This window comes from Micropterus salmoides, unplaced genomic scaffold (genome assembly GCF_014851395.1).
Source record: "Micropterus salmoides isolate LMB-PRFRI ecotype aquatic unplaced genomic scaffold, ASM1485139v1 Ms_hic_scaffold_10, whole genome shotgun sequence".
Classification (NCBI taxonomy): domain Eukaryota; kingdom Metazoa; phylum Chordata; class Actinopteri; order Centrarchiformes; family Centrarchidae; genus Micropterus; species Micropterus salmoides.
Genome location: NW_024040041.1, coordinates 11,512,021 through 11,526,880, shown reverse-complemented (window position 1 = coordinate 11,526,880; position 14,860 = coordinate 11,512,021). Strand labels below are relative to the sequence as shown.

Genomic DNA, 14,860 nt, shown 5'->3' with positions numbered 1-14,860 from the left:
GCAGGATGAGAAATTGCCAACATGATTTATTGTAAAGGGTGGTATGAACACAGATTTTGGCTAAAATATTTGTCAATATTTGCAGTAAAAACATCCAAACAATGAAAACACATATTATTAACCTATCTACAAACATTTCTGAAGTTAATTTAACACCATTTTTATTATTGGGAAGTATATATGTTTATGTGATTATTTCTTCAGTTTTATTTAGCCTATTGTTAATTCTATAGTATTGAAGGATGCATATATAGATTGGTTAAGCATAACACATAGTTTATATTCTTCACATAGGCACTATATTTTGATAATTAAATGTGTATTAAATAGCCTATATCTCTCTCTTATTAAATTAATGCTGATGTGTCTGACTATACACCTCAACCTTAAAAAACATATCATACCATAATGTAGGCATGTGATTCATTTACATTGTAACAATATTTCTTAACAAATATGCAGCATTCCAGAGTAATCAATCAGAAAATTAGCATGTTCTATTAAGTCATTAGCTGTCACATGTCTGACAGGCCACACAGAACACTGGGCAACAAATTGTGCAGTTCGGATTGATACTCATCAAATCGACTATTTGATTTGTCCCACTTTCGTCGTCGTCATTACTTTTGCATCCGCTTTCGTTTCAGAGGGAGCGCAGGGGTTTCTCGAGCTGCTGCTGCCATTGTTTCAAATCGATTCCCAGCAAAGAGACCCGCCCCTATCTGACTCCGATTGGCCCTGAACCTGACGGTATTAATCAAACCAACAATGGCAGCGAGTATTACCCAATCAGGGGTAGAGAAGTTTTCACAGAATGCGGGTGGGATGATTTGCATGGGATGCTGCTTTACAGACAACTTGGACATACGGGACAAACCACGTCCCGTTTTGAATCAATACAGGACGTGGTTTGTCCCGTATGTCCAAGTTGTCTGTAAAGCTATTTAGTTCTCAAATTCTGTATTTTAAGGGATGGGTGGCAACCCTAGCTGAAGCCCATCAGACCAAACAGATTCAGATGATATTGACGTTATCCAGTGCAAAGTTGTATCACTTTTCAGATTACTTCAACAACTAACGCGACCCATGTTACTGTCCTGTGTACCACCAGTACTATGTCAAAGTATTGATTTAGCCTGCAAGAAATTATGTAACGGTAAAAAGCAAATGTGTAGCAATTTGTTCACTAGCCTGTAGTGATGCAGCCAAGAGCAGCCAGCTAATGCTACATTAGCTCGGACCTGCCGGTGTTTGCTTCACTAACAAAGACCACGCCTACGAACGTAGAAGGTTAACAATGGCTTATTGCTTGTAATGGAGCCGAGATAGATTGTATGAAAAGAACGGATCGAGTGCCCGAAGGGTGGGCTGAAGGATGTAGGGATGGGGAGAGGGTCAAGGAATGAGGGGTAGGGGTCGAGGTGTGATGGATGAAGGGTGGAGGGGAAGACAGGTGGGGGATGAAGGGGAGGAGTCGGATCCGCGCCGATGGATGCGTGAGTAAAGAGCAGACCGGTGTCTTCTGGCGAGAAGGTGTGCGGGAACCGGTGGAGTCGAGACTCGGGTGGGGGAGCCGTCTCTTATTCCGCGGACATGCGGAAACCCCCAAAAGAACTTCAGATGAAAGGTGTGCGTGAGTGTTTCTGATATTGTTTAGGTCGTAAGCGACCGAGGATTTGGTTATGTTGGCTGGGATTCCCTGCCTGGAGACAGTGGGAATCCCAGCCAACATAATGATGCGGAACGGATGCCCAAGTAGAGTCTGGGGGAAATTCCTTATTTGGATAGAATTTGGCGGAGGAGTTGGTGACACCAGAAGAGTGGCTACTTCCCTGTCTCTGTGACGAACAGAGGATCTTGGGGGGAAGGCGTGGCTGGCTATTATCAAGTCTACATAGAGTTGTATGGTTCGTACGGACTGAGGTAAGAAATCGAGTGGAAAGAGGTTGGTTAGTTTCGCTGCATTTGGGGTGATGAAGGAGTGTGTCTTTGGATGGTATGGAGATGTCGGGTCACGTGGCGTATAGACTCGGATGGCAGCGTGAGAAGCCAAAAATGTCAGTAGGAATGTGGATTCTAGGACTCTGTCCGTGTATGGAGTCAGGTGGCCTGATCTGAGCGAGAAAGAGTCGGTGATAGTGTTTTTGTGGCCTGGGATATGGGAGGCTCGGATGACGAATGGCACTGTGCTGAACCAAGGTGCATGGATTGCATTATGTCTGGGCAATGGGATCATCCTCTGTTAATTGTGTCTACCACTGCACTAAGTCTGAGTATATTGTGATAGTTTTCTTAGACAGTTTAGACCCCCAAAGAATGGCTACGATAAACTGGGTAAGTGTCATCAATGGTAGGGGAAGGAGGGAGGGCTAGAAAACCAGGTGGCCAGTCCGCTGCAAACCGACTACCGCCGTAGTAGCTGAAGACGACAGGAGAGGCAGCGTCTGTGGAGGGCTGGATGACTTCTGGCTTAGAATGGGAAACGCTTCGAGGCGCTGTTGATATCTGCCTTGGATGGCCAGGCTCCTCGTCCTGTGGTGCGGGCGATGGCGTGATTGATGGTTGAGTACTGAATTGAGTCAGTTGACGTGCAGGAATAGCACCTGAAAATGTATGGCAAATTGTTAGATGGTACCGAAGGATGACACCGACGGAAATCCGAGCTTGTGGTGCAACAGAGGCGAACATGCCTTAGACCGCAGCCGACGGTGTGCTGTTAAATCACGCATGTACTTGGCACGTGCAGGCCTTTATTATACGGTTTATGGTGCAGGCACATGAGGAGAAAAAGGCGTGCTCTTCTCTTTCTTTTGTTGTGTTGCTTGTGTGTTTGGCTGCAAGCAAACCATTAGTATTTATTGATATTTATATTTGTTTGTTTATTTAGTGATCTTGTGCGCCGCAAAGGTTGCAGTTCAAGGGCCGTGCTGCAAAGACGCGGCAGTAAGCTTGGGGTCTAGGGTGCCCCAGTGCGTCCCTTGGTTGAATTGCTGCACGTGGCCGGCGGCTTGAGACGAAAAGAGGACGTGGTAGATGTGGAAGCCGCTGCCGCCGAACCGAGGCCAGGTCTAAGATTGGGGACAGGTAATCGTCCGGCTCTGACCTGCGGCCGGGGAAGACTGAACTTGTATTGTCGGGGTACGAAGAAAAAGGGGAGCGAAAATCTGCTGGCGTAAGTACTTTGGATCTGATAGAAGGTGGTTGCTTGAGTTCGATAGGGCTGAGAACAGTTTGTGTTTCCCTTGGAATAAGCGGGTTATGGGAGGATGGATTAATCGGTGGAGCGGGTTCGGTGTGGTTACCGCCGAGAATCTTTTTTCGTGAAGAGGTTGACACTGGGGATGGTCTGACTGGGCCAGTGACGTTTGAGAAATAGAAAACGAATGAGAAAGACATTGGGGTGTAACTGAATTTGATACGACCTGGCCTGGTGTGAGGGCTGATGTGGGGTTGTATTGCTTCTGTTACCGTGGGATGCACCGCGGAGTCGTTGGAGTTGATATTAGTTAATATTTGATACCTGTGCTAAGTTATAGTTTTAACACAGCCGCACCGTAACTTTAGTCCTGCTGGTGTTTAACATTACAGCTAACAGCTGATGAGAGTTGTTCTGGGTCCGCTCCACTTCAGAGCCCTGACAGGGTTCTACCTGGAGCCAAATTACCTCAGAGGTCGTCTCCTCTCCAAAACAAACAGACCCGGTCATTAAAACATTAAAACACAGCCACGTAGCAACGTTAGCGTTAGCTCTGAAAACAGCTAACAGCTGATCCAGGTCTGCCAGGGAACGCAACGTAACTTTTCCTTTTTATTTACCAACAGAACTGTTGTTTCACAGCTCATGACTGGTGAACAACCTGCAGCGTTTGAGAGCGATGTGCTCATGTGTTTCTCCGGACACATGGACAGAATCCGGACCTGATGTGGCCCATTCTGCGTCCAGAACTGCTGCGTTTATATGTGTTTATTTCTTTGTTCCTCTCTCTGTGCTGGAGTTCTTTAAGAACTTGGTGGCTTGATCCAGATTATTATTAAATTGGTTGAATTTTAATTAGAGTGTGTTTATTCATATAGTGTATCAAGCTTATTACTGCAAATCTGATATTAATATTTTACTCATGAATAGGGACGTTAGGCTACTGTATGAATGAGCACTTCCATTTCAGTAATTATATACATAAGCCTTTATATGGCTGGTCTGGTTGTATTCTCGGCAAAGATTGTGAAAATGGAAGGATTTATTCAGGTTCATTTATTTCTGCAGCGCCACAATAACAGCCTGGTTCAAATGAACGAAATGACTCGAACTTGCCATCACTAGCGGAAATTGGATGAGTTTGAGGTGTCGCCTCGGTTCCCGAATCTCGTTTATAAAACTTCACTTTGTAACGATCAATTTAGATTTATTGTGGTTTTACCGATACTCAAGTATACAGCTTCTCCACCTCACAGTCGCTGTAACTAACGTGACCCACATAATATACAACACTGCAGCAAAACGGTCACAACAACACACAATAATCCAGTAACATTACAGTAAAGTTACTTACTGCTGTCTAACTGTTATAAAGTGTCACACAATTTCATTATAATATTCAGTCCAGCTCAGTAGCCATTTCGTTATCATCCAATACATGAACGTTAGCTGTGTTGACATTGTTGAGCCTCCGGCGAAAGATACACAGACAGTAAAATAGTTAACCGAAAAGCAGATAGGTGATCTAACGATGTAGCACGTCGGCTAAATGCAGTAAATGTGCTGTTATCATGTAACGTGTATGGATTAGTTAAACCTGCAGCTGATAAAAATATTACTGTTACGTTGCAGTGGGAGTTTACCTGAGTTTCCAGCATGTTGTGTGAAGCGGTCTTTCTGTTTATAGACACTCTCGCACTGCCTTTTTTTGGGAGTACTGTGCCAATATGCCGGTGTCTCACTGCGCTGAATGAAAAGTATGGTGCCGGTGTTGATCTGCTTCTGAGCCGGGAACGTTGAAGTAACAGAGCCTGAACATGTCTGAGTGAAAAGCCACAGCCTGCATGCAGGTGTTTCTGCATTTATTGCATGGTTTCTGTATGAAAGCGGTTGTGTTTTGGATTATGCTCGCTCATGAGTTCAAGCGAGCACGCGTACGAGCACACACCTGGTTGCAATCTTAATACTAATGGCCCTGAAAACGCCATAATGCCCCTTTAAGTAGTAAGTGTTATTTAGTAGTAAGTAGTTTTAAGCAGGTTGCCTATGTAGAATAGAATACATGATATAAATACATCAGTAATAGTAGCAAAATGTAGTTAAAGTATTATAAATAAAGTGAGTACTCATTATGAAGCAGAATGACCCTCTCATGTCATTAATATATTATATAATAATTGTTATATTATATAATAATATCACATTATGTAACTGACCGATAACTATGTAAACAGCATTTTTGTGTTTTACCTAATGGTAAGCTGCTGTTAACTACTTTTTTCAGGCAGTTTAATCTATAACTATAGTAACCAGACTCTTCTGTATGAAGAAAGTGTGTCGGCAGTGGACTATAATAATAAGGAACAGTGAAGTGATCTGAAAGGACTGTTGGCACTTTGACACGTTGAATAAGAATTTCAGTACTCAGCATTGTGTCCATTTTACATTGTGTCATGTTGACAGTCCGCTTTGATGAAATTAAATAATGGGTTGTTTTTTTTCATTTCCTATCAGTGCCTCCATGTACAGTTATCAGTCTTCTCTTCTTCAACTTATAGTGATTTTTTTATTATTTTATCAGCTGCTTATTTTCTGAATTAATCAGTTCATTATTAGGTCTATAAAATGTCAGAAAATAAGTTGCAATTGTCCTAAGTCCGATATGATGTCTTCAAATAGCTCATTTTGCCTCACTGACAGTCCTAAATCTCAAGCTATACTGTCCTTTAATGGAGTTACAATATTGACAAGCAAGTTATGCAGTATTTCATAAACACAGAGCAAGACAATTCAAATATGCTTTATAATTTTTAGTAGTCGCTCTCTAGCCTGTTTTGGGTACAACAAAATCTGTTGTTCAGGGCATTTACAGCACTTGTCAGTATCTCTCCATCACACATTACACACTATGTAAATATTATCAGTGTGTGTGTGTGTGTGTGTGTGTGTGTGTGACAGATATTTTTAGCCTTCCTGTTCGTCTTGCCTGTCAGCGGAGCTGACATTGATCATGGTGGAGATGACAGGCTCGATATGCGTCGACGCTTTCACATGTTTCTGCACCGTTGATTGTTACCAACCTGAAAAGCGGAGCCATGTTTTCATCTCATTTAGATTCTGGTCAAACAGGCCTTTCTTTGATCTTTCATGTGTCTTTATGTGTATAGATGTTATTTTCAACAAATCTGTGCCCAGAGAGAACAAACCCAACCTTGAATTTGTTGCAAATGTGGATTTCTCAATTCTGTTGACATCAAACTTTGTAAACACTGGAAGTTCAGTTAATAAGATGTCATTTTGGTACATGCTGTAACTAAAAAAAATAAATATGAGGTTACATTTTACATTACATTGTAGACATTTAGAAGGGGCTCTTATCCAGAGTGGCTGACAATGAGTCAGCGGTGCAGGAGTGACAATAAGAGTGTGTGGGTGTTAAGACAGAAGAACAGCATCCCTCTGTACAGCTAATGCTTTTCATAGGTTAAGTGAGTGCTGCCTCTTAACAGCTCAGCGATGGCAAAATAACCCGGCTTTCATCAAGCTTACCGCTCAAAATCTTATCGAATTTTGCTTGAACTTAACTTAAACAATTATTTCAATTTAAATTATACTAACTTAACATTTCAAAACCAAGCCTACAAAATCTAACAGTCCCTGAGTAAATGTTACATTATGTATGTACATAACATTCCTGTGATGTACATAGTGCTCGGGTTGTGTTTGATGTCGATAGAAAATGGTTAATACTCTTTCTCATGTTCCACATGTTATACAATCTGTCTTCACAGTAGTCAGCTATGACCATGAGGAAGTTCACTTCTTATTTTGTGTATCTCACTCACATCAGATACAGTGCTGCTTGAATTTCTGATGATTACATATACCAAGTTGGGCCTATAGTCACTGTATGTCAGTGTACTCTGTTCAGCACTTGAGCTAGCTTGGGGTTGTAGTGTTACTAGCAGACCAGTGTATTAATCATGATTGTGGTATGAGTTTTACTACCAGACCACGATTTTGGCCTCTAAGCAGCCAAGGCTACCTTGGAAGTGATAATTTTAAAAATAATGAATAAATGCCTGGAATGCTAAGCTCCTTAGTTTCTTGGATTACTGAATATTATAAGGCAAATGGTGATAAATATTCTCATTCTTTCTCTCTCTCTCTCTACAGTGTGTTGTTTCGTGGTTCACAAACGTTGCCATGAGTTCGTCACTTTCTCCTGCCCAGGTGCTGATAAAGGACCTGCATCAGATGTGAGTACAAATTAAGAAATCATTTTAAATCATATGACTGTGTATGAAAGCGAGAATGAGTAGTGAAAGATCGAACGCGAGAGAAACAGAGCCTGCACAGACATCACATGAGCCACCGTCACCTGTCTACACCAGTGTCACGGTTGAGCTGCCTCCATCTTTTTCTCTCTCCTCCTTTTCCTGTCTTGACAGTCATACCTTACCGTCACACACTCACACACAGGAATTACTCTAGTGTTTATATTTGATGTAGAAGTTGAATACAGGCATGTAACACTCGAAGCTGCTCGACACAACCCATATTGTCATATTGAGCAGCTCCACTGGTCCCCTCGCATGCAGAGTTTTGCATCACTGTATTATTGTCAAATAAAACAAAATAGATTGGCATGGTGTAATTACTATAAACAAATGAGACTGTGGCTGAGATGACAAGCGATGGTATAGATATATTTATTTCCTTGGGCAAAGGTTTTCTCTTGCTTCACCAAGGAGATAGTTTTATTATTTTACAACAGTGAATCACAGTGGATGTAATGAGTATATTTTGCGATTTAGTAAAGCATTATATTGTTGTGCATAAATGCTTGTTGAAGGCATACAGCAACAGAAAAGATGGAAAATACTGTGGATAAAACCGTCCAGTAGATATAATACTTTTTAGGGCTGCAGCTAACGATGATTTTAGTATTCGAAGCTTCGATTATTTCAACGATTCATCGATGCGTCATTGAAGAAGTACTTTTGCTTGGCGGCGGCGGTAATGGGATCAGCTGTGCTTTATAGGTGATAGATATTTATTGGTCCTTTCGGAAATTTATAGTGTGTCATACAGCAAACATCAGACCAACAACCAGACAGCTGCTTTACAAACACAAACATCACCCGAGTGCTATACAAGCTATACTGAAGGCTCGTGCAGACTACACGACTATCAGCGTCAGCCGATGGCCGTGCCGTTCACACAACTTGCCGTCATATGACGGCAGTCTTGAAGTTGTTGTGGCGTTCACTCTACGTGACTGATCGGGGTCAGGGACACACACACTACAGGAGCTGACAGCGGCTCTGTGACCCGACGCTGGTCTCCAAACCACATTTTGTCAAGAAAACACACGTTAAATGTGAAACGTTGTTTGTTATTATAAAGATAACAGTTATAAAGACCGAGGAATCTGGGTGAAAGGATGGATTAGCACACGCAGGTAGCAGGGATTATTTGAGCTACAGAGAGAGCTGGAGGGGAGTTAAAAGGTGCAGCTCCCCGACACCCAGTTAACTCTTGACTGTGAGGTTACAACTCACGGCCCAAAAAGGAGAACAAACGCACGTGTGCACATTTTCAGCTGAGGACTGCAGCTTACTTTGGCTAGCCTTCAACTCAACAATCGATCATAATTTCAGCTAAATGCTAAAGTTGCTGCTACCTTGTCTGTGGTCCGCTGGCAGAACACCGGCTGCTTTCTGATAAGGCGCCGTCGTGCTGTTGCCGAGGCGGCATAAGTTTTGTTGGACACTTTCTTTTTTGTCCCTCTGTGTTTTCTCTCTCTTCCTACACTTTGCAAACAGCTCCATTATACGTTGTGTTCACAGCGTAAGCGCGATGTGCGACAGTAATAAATGTCCCTATGAAACACTGTGCTGTAAAATTACATGGATTAAATGAAGCATCGATGCAAAGAATTTGTGTCAAAGCATTTTATTAATCGATTTTATCGATTTAATCAATGAATCGTTTCAGCCCTAATACTTTTTGCGCTAATGGGGGAGTGAAATGGACTTAACACTCATCAGATCATAAGAAACACGACTCCAAATGAATGCTTATGTTGTCTTGAAAATTAGAAATTGTCTACACTTTACAACAACAACAACAACATATACTTGTTTAGTCTGTGCTCACGTTTTCCAAACTTCGTATAATAATCACTTGACATCAAATGAAACAAATCTGTATCCATTATGCACGTACACATGCACACAATTGTTGTAAGTTATGCCTGCTCCTATATTATTAATTGTCATTGAACAATGTCACACCTTAATATCTGCTGTAACAACAGGAAGTACCTTCAAGTGATACTTCTATCATAATCTCATCTACTGAGTCAAGTAGCTACGAAGAAGTGTCTTTTCTCTTATTTCTATTATTTAAATGCAAACTGTTCATTATCTATCCTATCAAGAGGAGAAAGTTAGTTGCCTTCCTTCTCTTAAGAGCACTCTCTGGATTCCAGCTTCATTCTCTCAAAAACCCAGGGGTCTTTCAGTTCCTCAGCCATGTCCTTACCTCCCTCTGGAGTGCCCTTTCAGTTTGACAAGCACACTTAGTGAGCCGCCCCCAGAGGAAACACTGGTGTGCACTGTTTGGCTTCCTGTGGTGTGTTCTGTATGACTGATGAATTCTATGCAGTCTTTCTTTTCTTCTTATTTATATGTCTACTTATTTTTCTGTCCTCCTTTTTCTTTGATCGCTTCTCTTTCAGTCAGGGCCAAAATGGCCAGGGCTGCGTACCTAAATACATGCTAAAGCTTTTCTGAAACCATTTTCTATGTTGTTCCTCCTCCACTATCTGTAGGTTCTTAACTTAAAGAATATTTTTTTCTCTTCTTGCTCCACCATCCTAACCTCCTCCTTGTATAATATTTTTCTAATCCTGTATTAACTTGTGTTGATTTTAAGATTTAAAGGTTCAGTGTGTAATATTTCTATGTTTTTATTATCTTAGAATGAGCCATTTGTATCTACATATACCGCGAGTCCCCTTACAGTGACATCGCCATGTTGCTCCACCATGTTTCTACAGTTGCCCGAACGGACAAACTGCTCTACAGGGAGTGTTTCGTTACTACGTTGAATACATTTGAAGAAGAAGATGAAGAAGAACAAGTAACGTAGTAGTAGTTGGCTGGTTTATTAGAAATATGAAATGTGCCTCCATTTGTCAAAATTTGGACAGGTAAATTTAGCACAAGAGCCCTCAGAGAGTGTTGGATGCCGGAGCTTCTCCTGCGTGCTTGCAAGGGGAGGGGTGAGCGGTGAGTGATGGTACATTCATGTGGTGTCAGAATATTCACAAGCTTTTTTTCCTCCTTAAATCTTTATTGTAAAAAGGGAAATAAAGTGTACATGAGATATAAAAAAGTATAAAGAAATTAGATTCATGCAAAATCCCATATTGCCTATACATAGTTTGCAAACATGTAATTTGTAGTATGGTTATGTTATGTATAGTTTGTAAACTGTGGAAGGCTCACACAGCTTGCCCTGATATATTTTGTTTTGTGCGAGTCCATGTTCCCATATCTCTGCAACAGAGTGGTGTAAGGTTAGCATGACCCATAGAGTAACAATAACCACAATTAAAGGAAATACGCTTGAATTTTCTTTCCTTTACCTCCTCCAAAACATCTTGAAACGCCTTTTACTTGACTTTTTGAACCCGGCAGATAACCTCTTTCTTAATTAGTCATTTCAAATGTCATTCCACATCCCTGTCTATTCTCTCTGAATGCTTTTTTGGCACTTATTTATATTTTTATATTTGGCATACATTTAACTCTCCTCTCCCTGGATCTCTCTCCCACTTCGTCTCTCCCCACATCCCTCCCTCCATATCTAACTCTATTCTGTACATCCTCTATTTAAATGCCACTCCACCCAGGGGGCCCGTGCTCTTAATCACGGTGCATTGCCACCCCCACCATGTCACTTCCTTAATGAGTTCATGGTCTTTTGACCTCGGTTCCTGCACAGTGGGAATGTAGGATCTCTGCTCCAAACTAGCTGCACATTTAAATATAGGAGAGAGGACGACATGTAGTCCGCTCTGAGATTATGGGAGGAGGAGGCTCACAATGCACAGAAACACCACGGTTTTCCGCTGGTCAAGTAATTCCTTGAAAATAATCACATTTAGTAATATATGTGAGGGATTTGATACATGCTCTGGAGAAGTCTGGGAGTATCACATATATTTACAAATGTTCCTCATTGCAAGAGTACTAAACAAGGAAAGAATGATATAATTTGATCATAGTAGTGCTCAGAATTTGTCATGGAACATTACGGAACACCTGGGTCAAGATTGTCTAATAATGGTGTCAGATTTGCACAGCTTGACACAATGTTTACACCCACGCACACCTGCACAGAAACAGCTTTTTGAACTTGAAACACTGGAAACAATCTGGCAGTTAGCAGTTATATTTCATGTAATTTTCATCTTGATCATGGGACATATTTATGCATCCTTGACAGTTTTATCTGTCAAATCGTTAATTAGAACAATGAATGGTTAAGCCGAGTCATGCTGTTTAAAATGCACTTTTGCTATGCTGCCAAAGGAAACTAAAGCTGTGTTTTTCTCTCACTGTGATTTCCTTTTTCTCAAGATTATAAAAATCTTCCTTGGTTCCTTGAAAACCATGAATATCCAAATAATCACTGAGGCAGATTGTTGTTTTGTAAAGCATTTTCAGTACACTGAATTGTCACCACTAAATGTCCAAATTCAGGAGTAATGCTCGGCTCAAATTGGAGCCAATAGTGTCAGTGTAGAGCTCAACTAAAATGAATGAATTTATTTATTTATTAATGGGGGGGGTGTTCATAATTCTCTAATTTCAGTTTCTCAGATGTGACCATTTGGCAGATTATTAAAATATTAAAATAGTCATTAGTTGCAGGCCTATGTAAGTGTTATAATGATTAATCTACATCAGAATAAAATAACTCATTGATAAATCCTGAGCATTTCAGTAATGGAAGCTGATAGTGTGGAGTGAGTGAGTTCTTTGTTGGTCATACACATGAAGGAACCGCAAAGTGGGACACAGGATATATGCTTATAGGGGAAGACACAGTTGTCCGACAGCAGCTTTATTCTGTATAATTAGTAATATTGTCACAGCACATTGTATTTTCACTGTCTGAAACAATCAGCCCACCACTCCCATTGTACCTCGTGTCCATCCCTCTCTCTTCCTCTCACTGTCAGCTATGTATGTTTAAATGAAGAAGTCAATTATAGATCTGGGTTAATAGAATGGGTTCCCTGTGGGAGAGGTCGAGGGATGAGATCCTCTAATGAAACCTACATTCCAAGCCCACAACCCACTAATGGTATATAACTTGCTGTGTGTGTGTGTGTGTGTGTGTGTGTGTGTGTGTGTGTGTGTGTGTGTGTGTGTGTGTGTGTGTGTGTGTGTGTGTGTGTGTGTGTGTGTAAGAGCCCGAGATACTAAGATATATACACAAGGATAGCACTGATCCAAATTAGCTTAAGAATAAAATGTAAAAGACAGTAAGCTTAAGTCTATCATTAAGGATATATTTATTTCCCACTGGTCATGGGATTGCTGGAATGTCATGGAATTTCGAAATCTATTTTTTCCAGACAGAAATGGCAAGCCATGTCAAATATATTGATATAACTTTTTATATATAGCCTCAGGAAGAGCAACAGAGGAGAAATCCCTTTTCCAGAGGGACGTACAATATGTGTTGTGAATAGAACTAAAGCTAGCCTGGCACGTAACTTACATATTCCCATGAAAAGAGTTGTTGTTACACTTCAGTTTGTGTATGTATACGAGTATTTTTTGTGAGCTTTAGAAGTGCTGCTAGGTGGGTTTTGTTACCTTTGCAACAGCTTGGACTAGCTGACTGTTTCCAGTCTTTATGTTAAGCATTTCTGCATACACACAAACACTGAATGACAATCCATATGGAGAGATAATGTATGAACACATAACAACATATGTTCTCATTTGCAGACATTGCTTTTCTCTGTTTTCAGTTTATTGCACAGAACTAAAGCAGGTTGGTAATTACTTTTCCCCCCACAGAGTCTATCTCAGCATGTTACTCCCTGGACACTCTATCACCCATAAACAGGCTCACATCCACACCTATGGGCAATTTATAGTGTACAGTTCACCTAACCTGCATGTCTTTGGACTGTGAGAGGACACTGAAGCACCCACACAGACACGGGAAGAAGACGCTGAAAGAGCCCTGTCAGGTTTCAGGTTCAAACATGGGGATAGTGTGCAATGTTTATTTCACACATTGGCAAAAAAAAGCAATATTTTGTTTGTGTATTCTGAATGCACATTCACTTCAAAGCTGATCTCAGTTTACATTTCATGCAAGGATGCGACACCCAGGTCCTTTTCACACATGCTGATAGGATTTTAGAGTGTTCTCTTTTTTATTACTATTTTGTATCCCAACTAGAAGTGTCTCTGCCAGTAATTGAGGCATTTATTTCTAGTTCCTGTGATTTCAAAGAAAGCGGGAGATCATTTAGCAACATTTAGTGTGTGTGTGTGTGTGTGTGTGTGTGTGGTGTCTGAGCTGTGAAATGTTTTGTGTAAAATTGTTGAACCTCAACTTCCTATGTTTTTTCTCTGATCAAATAGCAGAATAGATCAAGTGATTTTGTGTTTGATAATTCTGTGAATTATTGAGGTATTTCTTCACATTACATTTCTGGAAAACTTGCTCTAAAAGTCTTTAACTGCAAAGAAAATGCAGTAAACAACTTGTTCGCCAGTAACACAGTTTGGGCTGCAGTGGCAAAGCAATTTTCAGGATTCTTTCATAAATGGAGGTATTAAGACTTACTTTTAGACACATTTTTGCATAATGGCTGGGCTACAGGTGTGTCTCCTCGTGTTGCTCCGCATGTATCTCTCTGCATGTAAAAGCAACTGAAAATGTGCGTGCATAATGAGATAAACTTGCATATTCAGATATAATACATACAGTATGTAACAGTATGTAAGACCAGATGGTTTAAAACCACAAGGTAACCTTTGAGAGAAGAGGAGGGTTGACAGAGTGATGGAGAGATTGTGAATAGCATATGGAGGGAGGGAAAGAAGAGAGGAATTACATTCAGGGTGTGAAGATGAAACCACCACCCTCAGCCCTCTCCCTTACTCCCTCTGTTTTATTATTCATTCATAATTTGCAGCTCTTGCCATTAGTCCTCAGTTACCAAGAATGATTGCTTCGCAATTCTTCTTCTCCAATCAACAAGACTTTTCTCACTCAGAAGAAAGAATTACAAGCCTGAGGGGCACATATGTAATGGCATTGTATTTGTTTTATTGATGATTTTTTTGCTCAGTATTTGTATTTTGGTATTTATACTTGTAAAGGAAATACATGGGCTTTTTAACAAAGCAAAGCAAAGCTAATTACCTTTACACTGAAATATGAAGCACGGCAGCTTGATTCTTCTATATTCATTATTTTGTCTCACAAAGTGCTTTTGAGCGAAGATAGCGAGTATTATCACACAGTATGACGTAAACTAAATAGACATTGAAAGACTCAAAGCATTAGCGTCAAAAAGTTAAGTCATCATTTATTATTAATCGGCTGATTATTTTC

At 40.7% G+C, this 14,860-nt stretch overlaps 1 protein-coding gene across 2 annotated transcripts in view; it reads left to right on the top strand.

Moving 5' to 3' along the window:
- prkcbb (protein kinase C, beta b) overlaps nt 1-14,860 on the top strand; it is a 116,502-nt gene that overhangs the window by 24,240 nt on the left and 77,402 nt on the right. For both annotated transcript variants that reach the window (XM_038696249.1, XM_038696240.1), the window contains exon 3: nt 7,373-7,455. In XM_038696249.1, the coding sequence (XP_038552177.1) occupies nt 7,373-7,455 (83 nt within the window). The remainder of the gene's footprint in view (nt 1-7,372; nt 7,456-14,860) is intronic.